An 11913-nucleotide genomic window follows, 5' to 3' on the forward strand; every position below is an offset into this window, starting at 1 on the left:
CCTTGATTACTATCTCACCGTCTATGGACGTCCTATCGCTCTCACCCCCACCCTCAAGTACCTTGGCGTCATCCTCGACCATCGCCTCTCCTGGACCCCTCATCTCAATCCAAGGCAAGGCACTCTCCCGACTCCATCTCCTCAAGCTTCTTTCCGGCTGTACGTGGGGTCTGGACCCCTCCACCATCCTCCACACCTATAAATCCCTCATCTGCCCTATCCTTTGTTACGCCCATCCGGCCTGGATCTCTGCCCCCCTAACTTATATAAATCCCTTCAAATCCTTTAACGCCATGCTCTCCACCTCGCCTATTGCATCCGTCTCCCCTCCCCTGTGCGGATCCTGTATGATCTCATTCTGTTCCACCACCTCCTCCTTTTCCTTGAAAGGTTACAGATCCTGCACACCTCCTGCAAACTCGATCTTCCTCACCTGCTTGTCTCGCCCATCCTCTCCCACCCCCGCCCACTGCTCACCTGTATTCCCACGTCCCACCCCGTGTCCATCTCTCCACCCTCCTTACCCTCTCCCGAGGTGGCTTCCGCCAGCTTCCCCTCCCTGATGATATCCTCCTCCCCTCCATCTACCCCTCCTATCAACTTTGATCCTCCCCACCCCCACTTCCTGTGTCCTTTCCTTTAGGCACCCTCGTCCCTTTCCTTTTCACCCGACCCCTTCCTCCACCACTCTTCCCCCGGGCTTCCTTCCTCCCCCCCCTATCTCCCCTGCCCATAGCATCTGCTCTCTCCTCTCTTGGCAGGTCCCCGGACTCGTACACGGTTAGTGAACATTCGCGCGCCTGAGATCAATGCCTCGTGTTTCCGTGTGTGCCGTCGTTTTGTGCTTAAGTAGTTCAGTGTTGTTCGTTTTGCGCACCTACGTTCAAGTGTGAAAATTTTCATCTATGTATGTGTCCAAGTGTTTGAACAAATTGTATCTTGGACCCTACAGCCGTGAACGGCTCCATGTATTTTAAAAAGTGTTTGTCTCCGTTTGTGTGTCCACCGTATTTTTATCTCACATTGTCTCCGTTTTATCTTGTGTGTTTCTCTAAGGCCAAAGAGCGGCGTAGTATGCTACTGCAGACCTGTCTGTAAAGAGGTTTAAAAATAACAATAAAGAAAAAAAAAGAGAGAAAATGATGTGCCAGCAGTCGCCGCACGTTGTCGTTACCTGAAAAGGCGCTTTTAGTGAAGCTGTATTATCGGAATGGGGAATGTGCTAATTCTGCGTTACCGTCCTATCGCCATAGGAAGGGATTCTGACGGGTAAAGGTACATTGACAAATGTAGCTGTGGCGAGAACGATTTCGAAGTTCGAAGCCACGGATTGTTTATAGACCCCGTAGTGGCCGACCGAGCACAAGGCGTAATGCTGGTGAGACAGTTCAGGAAGAATTGAAGACTAGCGGGTTCGTCTACGCACTGGGAAGTCAGCGCTCGTGCAGTCGCACGTCGCACCGGCATTCCATACTCTACTGTTTGGTTGGCACTTAGGTGTACCCTCCGATGCTATCCCTACAAAATCCATCGGCATCATGAACTGTTACCTGCCGATTTAGTGAAGCGGAGGGAATCTGCGGTGTGGGCGTTTAAAAAAATGGCAGCAGATGACGATTGGTTAAGTAATGTGTTGTGGACCGACGAAGCTCATTTCACGCTCCGAGGGTCTGCAGAATTTGGGGTACCGAAAATGCCAGAACTGTCGTGGAAACCCCACTGCGCGACGAGGAAGTCACGGTATGCGTTGGATTTACCACATCTACCGTTATCGGGCCTTTTTCCTTCGAGGAAATGCGTGATTCTGGTTTTGTAGCTGGTACAGTGAGAGGTGAGAGGTACGCCGATATGTTACAGAATCGCATCATCCCCAGCATGGATGGTAAACACCTGCTGGAACGTACGATGTTTGTGCAGGATGGCGCTCCACCCCATATTGCTAGACGCGTGAAAGATCTCTTGCGCGAGTCGTTTGGTAACGATCGTGTGGTCATTCGCCACTTTCGTCATGCTTGGCCTCCCAGGTCCCCAGACCTGAGTCCGTGCAATTATTGGCTTTGGGGGTACCTGAAGTCGCAAGTTTATCGTGACCGACCGACATCTCTAGGGATGCTGAAAGACAACATCCGACGGCAATGCAACTCCGGACATGCTTTATAGTGCTGTTCACAACATTATTCCTCGACTACAGCTATTGTTGAGGAATGATGGTGGACATATTGAGCATTTCCTGTAACGAACATCATCTTTGCTTTGTGCTACTTTGTTATGCGAATTATTGCTATTCTGATCAGATGAAGCGCCATCTGTCGGACATTTTTTGAACTTTTGTATTTGTTTGGTTCTAATAAAATCCCATGTCATTCGAAGCATATGTGTGAATTTGTACCTCTCCATCTCCATTATTCCGTGATTTATTAATTTTTCAAATTTATGCTGACTTTTTAATCACCCAGTAAATTATCCACTATGTTACATGGTTATAATAGAATTGTTTTGCGTAATAACTCATTAATCACTGTTGTTTTATTTGTTGTTTGTGTATGGTATGTTGTATTTAGAGCCTGAAGATGATGTTGTAGCAACATCGAAACTAGTTGCCAATAAAACCAACACCTTAATGCAGTTGGAGGAATATAGTAATTTTTTTAACTTACATAGAATTGTTGGTTTGATGTAAATAAAGGCCTGGTGGTGCTAATATTGTTGGGATACATATATAAATTAATGAAAGTAAGGACACAGTAGCTTGAATAAAATACCACGGGCACTTTATTCGGATTTTTTAAAACTTTATACAGACATACAGAGAGACACACACGCAGCTAGGCAGATAAGGAATGTGATCGATACGAGGGCAGTGTCAAGGAGTCGTGGGTGCGGCAGCCGGGTCTAGTAGACGTGGGGGACGATGGCCGGGTAGCCGGCGCCGTAGATTCCAGCGTGGTAGACCCCGGCGGGGTACACTCCGGCGGGGTAGACGCTCTGGTAGGTGTACGGGTAGGGCACGGTCTTCACGTCGACGGTCTTGACGCCGGCGGCGGGCACGACGCCGCTGGCGACCACGGTGGACGGCACCACCGGCGCCACGTAGGAGCCGACGTAGGGCGAGACGACGGCGGCGTCGCGCACCAGGCTGGTGCTGGCGGGCACGCTGGTGGCGGCGGCGGCGGCGACCAGGGCCAGGGCGATCACGGCCAACTGTGGACAGCGCGGTACACCGTCAGCTGGAGCCCCAGCGGCGCAGTCTGAGCTGCGAGTCTTGCTCGGTACTTCGCACCTACTCCCAGACAGATAATGGCCAACAGTGGACAATGTATGTGCTGTTCAACTATGGTCTACTCAATTAACCCATTACCGAGCGAGGTGGTGTAGTGGATAACACACTGGACCCGCATTCGGGCGGACCACGGTTCAGTCCTACGTCCGGCCATCCCGATTTGGGTTTTCCGTGATTTCCCTAAATCACTCCAGGCCAGTGCCGGGATGGTTCCTTTGAAAGGGTACGGCCGAATCCCTTTCCCGTCCTTCCCTAATCCGATTAGACCGAGGACCTCGCTGTTTGGTCTCTTCCCCCAAACAACAAAACCCAACTTACCCATTGTACGGCTCACCCAATTTATTGGCTCGCCCAGTTGATAATATCACCAAAGGGACATTTGGAAAAACGTGTTTGTTCAAATGGCTCTGAGCACTATGGGACTTAACATCTGTGGTCATCAGTCCCTTAGAACGTAGAACTACTTGACCCTAACTAACCTTAGGACATCACACACATCCATGCCCGAGGCAGGATTAGAACCTGTGATCGTTGTACGACAGGTGCCATAACGACATAGTGTATGTTCATCTGACAATTGTGGGTAGTTTTCCACTTGGATACTTAATAATTAGTCCCCAGTTAATGGCTCAGCCAAGTACCAGCGTGAACGTGGCGAATTGTTGAAAACTTTGCATGCTGTTTAACTGGCGACCCAATGGTGCCAGTAGGTTCAGTGATCAATATTACTGGTTGGTCTCCAACTGGAGTGTACATAATTACTCCCTAGTTGCTGGTGAATACTGAACAAATGGTACTAGCTTTTTGGTGGGTGTTGGGTGAAGTGAGGAAAACTGTGGGTCGATTCGGAACTAGATACCTCAGAATTACTTCCCATTTCAAAAAAATTTTCGAATGTGTGTGAAATCTTATGGGACTTAACTGCTAAGGTCATCAGTCCCTTAGCTTACACACACACCCATGCCCGAGGGAGAACTCGGAACTCCGCCAGGACCAGCCGCACAGTTCATGACTGCAGCGCCCTAGACCGCTCGGCTAATCCCGCGAGGCTACTTCCCAGTGTACGGCTTTAATAAGCCCCAGTACAGTCATGCTGACCTATTGACAATGTACCATCTCGACGCCTTGACAGCAATGGATACAAATGGAATCAGTCACCCTGGGTACATCCCTAACTGGACTATTCAGGGAGACTCTCGATTTTGTGGTTCGACTAAGTGTTGTGCTTTAGAATGAGTGAGAAGAGTCCGTCGGAGTATTGTGTGAAAACGGATAACAGACTAGTCGCTAAATTTTTCATACTGGTTTTTAGTCTCCTTTGCAGCGAAGCTTCAATCAAATCTGAATTATACTCATATCAAAATTTGTTCAAAATGGCTATAGGAAACAAGCGTCAATAGCAAAGTAAATGGATTCATTTCGTAAAATTTCGTCTATACTATGTAACGCTACCAATTTTTGAAGTTTGATAACAGTTCGCCACTGTCAGGCAGAATTTCTACATCATCAGAATCTGCTGGACTATTTTCTAAACCCAATGTAATTTCAGTTTAATGTTTACATTTCATAGTGATCTACATATTGTTAACTGCAGTAGTCTTTTTCTTCTGCCACATATGATGTGTAGAATATCGACGTACTCGCGAATGCCCTTGCGAATCGCAGTTTTGTGCAGTTAAGTGATCACTACACCACGTTTCACAGTGATGTGCAGAGGAGTTTGACAATGTGTGTCGTTTCGGTGTAGCAAAAAACAAAAAAAAAACAAAAAAAAAAAGTTCAAATCACCTCTTCAACGTAAATATTAACATTTTTCATAGTTTCCCCAAATCCTTTCAGCCAAACGCTGGTGATGTTCCTCAAACATGCTACAGATCGTTGTTTGCCTATCGTTCTCCAACTGATCTAACAACCCTTCTCTATAAATGCCAGTCGCCAACAAATGTTAAACTTTCGCCTTTGAGCCGCTAAACCATCTATTCCATTATAAATCAGGAAAAAGAGAGAAAATTGTACCGCTCCCTCCTCACCACGAAGCTTTTCACAATTTCTGCAATCTAAATTTGCGTCGCAAACGGGAGAAACACCTTTTGCAACATTTAACGCTGACAGTATCCTCTGTACGTCCTCAGAGGATATACTACGTTGTCTGCCTAACGCATTATGAGCGACGGTGTTTGAGATTTAACCTCGTCCATTGTACCTGCTCCATATGAGATCGCAATTTTTGCATCAGCCATAGATAAAGTGTGACACAGGCAATGGCCGTGTTGTGGTATCTGTCATTGAAACTGCACATCCGTTACATGTAAATACAAGGTAGCCGCCGAAGTGATAGTTTCCCTGGAAGATAGTGATACTAAGTACAGACGGGATTAGTAAAAACCAATTCAGTACAGTATAATTTTCTATTCACATTGATTCCAGAAGAAATAGCAGATCTGAATAATCATCTGAATTTGTGGGAAGAAGACAGGCGAAATACGCTAGACGTGGAGAAGTATATAAGAATCCAAATACCGAAGATGGAGAGTGTTGATTGGCAATAGTATTGCAAAACTTCCAGTTTAATAAGTCCCGATTGCACAATACTAACGCTAGTTACTTTCTGAAGAACTGAACACAGTTTAAAGAAAGACGAATCATCATTCATAGCATTTTTAGCCTCAGATAAAGCTTTTGACAATGTTGCCTGTAGTACACTCTTTGGAATTACTAAGTTATCTGGGTAAAATAAGGAAATGAGAGATTATCTACAATCAGACTTCTGTTGCAAGAATCAAAGTACATCAAAAGATGGCAGTAAGAGAATGGAGAAAGACAGGGTTGTGGACCATCCCCCAAAGTATTAAATTTCCGTATAGAGCAAGAAGTAAACGAAACTCAAGCAAAGTTTGAAAAATAAGCCGGCCGATGTGGCCGAGTGGTTCTAGGCGCTGCAGTCTGGAACCGCGCGAACGCTACGGTCGCAGGTTCGAATCCTGCCTCGGGCATGGATGTGTATGATGTCCTTAGGTTAGTTAGGTTTAAGTAGTTCTAAGTTCTAGGGGACTCATGACCACTGCAGTTAAGTCCCATAGTGGTCAGTGCCATTTGAACCATTTGAAAAATAAATTGCGATTTGGAACGAAAGGATGAAAGCTTTAAGGTTTTTCTGATTACGTTACAATTGTCTCATACATGGCAAAGAATTTTGAAAATCAGCTATGCGGACTGTGGCAGTGTCTGGAAAGTAGATTGTAAAATGAATATGAATAGAAGTTATACCAGCGTAAGGAACTGTAGTCGAATTAAGAAATACGACGCTAGAGGAATACGATTTGAAAATTACACTCTGCAACTAGTAGAAGAAATTTTCTATTTGTTTAAAAAATATAGGACAACAGGGAGAAAGAGGATGTAAAAAAGGAGACTGTCATTTATTAAGAACAGAAGTATGTGTAATACAAAATTTGGAGCTGAGTACTAGGAAGTATTTTCTGAAAGTATTTTTCTGGTGCGTAGTTCTATAACATAAGGAAACGTCGTCGATAAAGAGGGTTGATAAGATGATAATAAAAAATACTGGGTTGTGGGGTTGTAGAGGAGTGAAGATTATATGGGTTAATCGGACAAGTACGGAAGGATTGATGAAATGAATCGATGGGGAAACTGCATTATCGCAGAGCCTGGCTTACAGCAGGCATGGGGTAGTAAGACGTCCTGTGATGGTGAGGAATAGTTAATTTGGTACAGAAGGGAATTAGGTGATGAAAATGGTAGAGGGAGAATCGACTATAGTAACTAGATGAAAATGGATGCAGAGGGCTTCATTGCCTTCGAACAGCGGGTTAGAACGGCAGCAGAAACGCTGTCGCAAACCCTCTGTTAAGTGCAAGCAGGTGCACGCAGTATCGACGAGTGCGAACTTGATCAGCTGCCTCTTTGTGTGAAGGAAAGAAATTTTGGGTTAAAGTCTTGGCTATGTAGAGGTCTTTAAAGACGAAATCCAAGATCGTATTGGTTGAAGATGGGGAAAGTGATCGGTTGCAGCGATGGATGGGCCGAGCGGTCTGAGATGGTGCAGTCATGGACTGTGCGGCTGGTCTCGGCGGAGGTTCGAGTCCTCCCTCGGGCATGGGAGAGTGTGTTTGTCCTTAGGATAATTTAGGTTAAATAATGTGTAAACTTAGGGACTGATGACCTTAGCAGTTAAGACCCATAAGAATTCACAGACATTTGAACATTTTGGGAAGGTGATCGGTAGCACCATTTCACACGATCAGTACCAGCATTCACGTTAGGGAAATCAATGAGATCAGGGTGCCCCGACGTCCTTTCGAGTACGAGTCCATAGTGTTACCACTATGTCACTTTACTAGGCGCAAAACTGTAGACACTGTTACAGGGAAAGGGCACCTACTCAAGTGCTAATTTTATCTACCGATGCGAGAGTAAATGTTATCAATATATTGACATTTACATCTGTGCCGAGTGCGCATGTATACAATTTATGTTTGAGTACAGTTAAGAAGGCAGTCAGCCTTTAGAGTGCATGCTGAGGCGAACAAACATTAGGCGGAGTGGTGCTCAATATGTCGTTTCAGACTTTTCCTCCGTCAGTTACTTTCTAACAACTGCATAGCGCGAAGTCCTAGTTCAGTTAGATAACCAAGCAAAATTTTTCAGACCAGAACGCTAGTACATTAGATAAAATAAAGCTCAAACACGGGTTAGTGATGTCAGCTACAAGACCCAGGTGAGGCAGTGAAATCATATCCACTTTTAAGGGTCGTGAGTCTATGGTACATCTATTTCCGAAGCATAATGATGATTTTTGGTTTGTGGAGGGCTCAAAGACGCGATTATCAATGCCCGTTCAAATCCCCAGTCCTTACATTATTTAGTCTCGCTATTTTCCCTAATGATGATGAAATGATGAGGACAACACACACACTCAGTCTACGGATGGAGAAAGTCCCCAATGTAGTTGGGAATCGATCCAGGGACTCCGTAATCCAGAGGCAGCAACGCTGACCACCAGAACATGAGCTGCGTACTCCGAAGTACAGGGTAAGTGACGAAAGAGAGGTTTCTGTGTTAGTACATAGTGTAAGTTCCTAATAGTTTCAGAGCGTTAGACGCGCATACGACTTACAAGAAGCAAAGGGCCTAGGCTGGACTTGGATGTGGTCCACAGCTCTAGGCACGTCCCAGCGCGGCAAAGGAAGTGGACCTGCTAAGTGTAGCGAGTTAAGCAGTAACGAAAGTACTTACGGAGTTCATGGTGCTGGGTGGTTGGTGGCGTCGGCTGGTGGCTACGCTGTAAGCTGCTGGAGAGCAGAAGTGCCTTTCGCAGACGACGCTTGGGCTTTTATAGGCGGTCTGCAACCCTCGGACCACGCCTGAGAGGCGACATATTTAAATAAATCAGGCGCCAGCCGGTGGGAACGGGGAGGGGGCGGTGGTCGGCAGACACCGACGCGCCGCCGCGGTCGTTCGCTCCTGCGTGAAGATCAAGGTCGGCGCCCGCCCTGCGTGCGCCGCCGAGGTCAGCGTCTTCGCTGTTGCCGCCCGCGAACCGCCTTGCCGACGCACCGCGCCTCTGGAAGGCACCGGCGGCCGTCCTTTGTTACAGCGCACAGCGCCACACGCAGGCCCCTGGTCCCCGACTTCGCCGTCGCGAGACCGACAGGTCCAACATCTGTCCAGTTCCCAAACTCTTTAAATTTACGGAGACATTATTTTTATTCGTTGTGTGAAACTGTGTACCGTCCTTGAACTTGCTTAGCAGGTTTCCCTTCTTTTCCTCCGAGTATGATTATGATACCAATTCCAAAGAAAGCAGATCTTGACAGATGTCAAAATTACCGAACTATCAGTTTAATAAGTCACTGCTGCAAAATACTAACGCGAATTCTTTACAGACGAATGGAAAAACTGATAGAAGCCGACCTCGAGGAAGATCAGTTTGGATTCCGTAGAAATGTTGGAACACGTGAGGCAATACTGACCCTACGACTTATCTTAGAAGAAAGATTAAGGAAGGGCAAACCTACGTTTCTAGCATTTGTAGACTTAAAGAAAGCTTTTGACAATGTTGACTGGAATACTCTCTTTCAAATTCGAAAGGTGGCAGGGGTAAAATACAGCGAGCGAAAGGCTATTTACAATATGTACAGAAACCAGATGGCAGTTATGAGAGTCGAGGGACATGAAAGGGAAACAGTGGTAGGGAAGGGAGTAAGACAGGGTTGCAGCCTTTCCCCGATGTTATTCAATCTGTATATTGAGCAAGCAGTAAAGGAAACAAAAGAAAAATTCGGAGTAGGTATAAAAATCCATGGAGAAGAAATAAAAACTTTGAGGTTTGCCGATGACATTGTAATTCTGTCAGAGACAGCAAAGGACTTGGAAGAGCAGTTGAACGGAAATGACAGTGTCTTGAAAGGAGGATATAAGATGAACATCAACAAAAGCAAAACGAAAATAATGGAATGTAGTCGAATTAAGTCTGGTGATGCTGAGGGAATTAGATTAGGCAATGAGACACTTAAAGTAGTAAAGGAGTTTTTTTATTTGGGGAGCAAAATAACTGATGATGGTCGAAGTAGAGAGGATATAAAATGTAGACTGGCAATAGCAAGGAAAGCGTTTCTAAAGAAGAGAAATTTGTTAACATCGATTATAGATTTAAGTGTCAGGAAGTCATTTCTGAAAGTATTTGTAGGGAGTGTAGCCATGTATGGAAGTGAAAAATGGACGATAAATAGTTTGGACAAGAAGAGAATAGAAGTTTTCGAAATGTGGTGCTACAGAAGAATGCTGAAGATTAGATGGGTAGATCACATAACTAATGAGGAAGTATTGAATAGGACTGGGGAGAAGAGGAGTTTGTGGCACAACTTGACTAGAAGAAGGGAACGGTTGGTTGGACATGTTCTGAGGCATCGAGGGATCACCAATTTAGTATTGAAGGGCAGCGTGCAGAGTAAAAATCGTAGAGGGAGACCAAGAGATGAACACACTAAGCAGATTCAGAAGGATGGAGGCTGCAGTAGGTACTGGAAGATGAAGAAGCTTTCACAGGATAGAGTAGCATGGAGAGCTGCATCAAACCAGTCTCAGGACTGAAGACTCGTGGACCAACAAACATCAGCTTCTCTAACAGTCTTTTCGATCAAATTTTACAATGCGATCTGAAGTTTTTCCAGAGTATTTCCAATTTGGACAGTTCTCGGTATTCGTCACGAACTACCTGAAGATGGCAGCGTGTACGTCTGCCGAAATATTGTGGAGAAATTACGTCGCTACCCGCTCAGATACCCAAGAACCATGCAAATTTTAAAATATTTTGGCAAGCTAATTGATATTCTGAACGAGTAACGTTCTAAAAGATTGGTATCGCTTCACGAGATTATGCTAAACTTTGTGATTAAAGTTTAGTTGTTAAACCTTTACCATGAGTTAACCGTGTAGCGCCTCTTCTCTTGTGAAATTAGGAACACAGTTTCTGCCGCTTTTTCATGGAGATTCTCCACGGATTGCAACGCTTCTCAGATTTTATTGCATCGGATTGCAATGTCAACATTAAATAGTAGAGAAGGATGGCGAAATTTATTTTCTCAGCTTTTGCTAAAATTTGTACCTCTAGTTTCATATTTCCAGTACCATATCACGTTTTCTAGAAATAAACTGAACAGTAATGGCGGTAATCCACCTCCTAGTTTAATTCCTGTTTTCATCAAGAACGTTTCGGAGAGTAGTCCCAAAAAATTGACTTTTGATATGTTTGGTCAGAATTTTTTGGTGAGGAACTCCTTTTGTTTTATGAACTTAGAATTTCTCTAGTCCATTAAACAGGATCCGTTTGTGTACGGAATTATACACCTTTTTGAAAATAATGCAAATTTTACTATCTGTTTAGTTTTGCGAATTTGAAGGATCGATATACGATTCAAGATTTAGACTGCACGAGACAGCCTTTTTCGAACTCCTTTCTGGTATTCACCGTCTAATTCGTCTGCCTGTTTTTATAGCGCGTTAAATAGGGCCCTTAAGAGGATTTTATATGAAACTGAAGTTAAAGAAATGCCTCTGAAGTTTCACGATGCTTACTGATGGATTTATTTCACCTAATAAGACTTGGGCCTTCATATACTTTTTTATAACAAAAGTAAGTAGTTGATGTGTATGGTAATAAAATAATAACAAAATAATAATGCTACTAGTACTAATAATAATAATAATCCAGGGACATCTCAGGGAAGTTCTCCAATATTTCAGCTGACATTAGAAAGAGGCAAACTCCCACAGACCAGAGTCACCAAAAGAATCCTCAGGTACCTCCAGACACTCAAGACCGCTACACCCTGGATGACACAAGTCAAAATTGATTGGGAAATATAGATTCAGCGGACGTCTTGGACAAAGGCGTCTATAGACACAAGGTGTACAAATGGGAAGTGATGTCAGAGAAAACAGCCCAAAGGCCACAGTGGACGTAAGAAAGGAAGAGAGCCTTTAGTGAACGAATGAAGGAGAACTGGAAGAACAGGAAAAACAATTAGTAATTAATCTTTCGCTTGGTCTGATAAAAGGCCTGTAACTTGTGTAATAATAATAATAATAATAATCCTCTCACTATTGTAGGA

At 44.6% G+C, this 11913-nt stretch overlaps 1 protein-coding gene across 1 annotated transcript; it reads right to left on the reverse strand.

Annotated features, from left to right (window-relative positions):
* Positions 1-2749: 2749 nt before the first annotated feature.
* LOC126284107 (cuticle protein 9.5-like) lies at positions 2750-8646 on the reverse strand. Its single transcript, XM_049982765.1, has 2 exons — positions 8537-8646; positions 2750-3201 (listed from the first exon to the last, which is right to left on the reverse strand). Exons 1-2 carry the CDS (start codon positions 8543-8545, stop codon positions 2893-2895), a joined length of 318 nt encoding a protein of 105 aa, XP_049838722.1. The 5' UTR covers positions 8546-8646; the 3' UTR covers positions 2750-2892.
* Positions 8647-11913: the final 3267 nt, after the last annotated feature.

The sequence above is a fragment of the Schistocerca gregaria genome, chromosome 8 (genome assembly GCF_023897955.1).
Source record: "Schistocerca gregaria isolate iqSchGreg1 chromosome 8, iqSchGreg1.2, whole genome shotgun sequence".
NCBI classification, from domain to species: domain Eukaryota; kingdom Metazoa; phylum Arthropoda; class Insecta; order Orthoptera; family Acrididae; genus Schistocerca; species Schistocerca gregaria.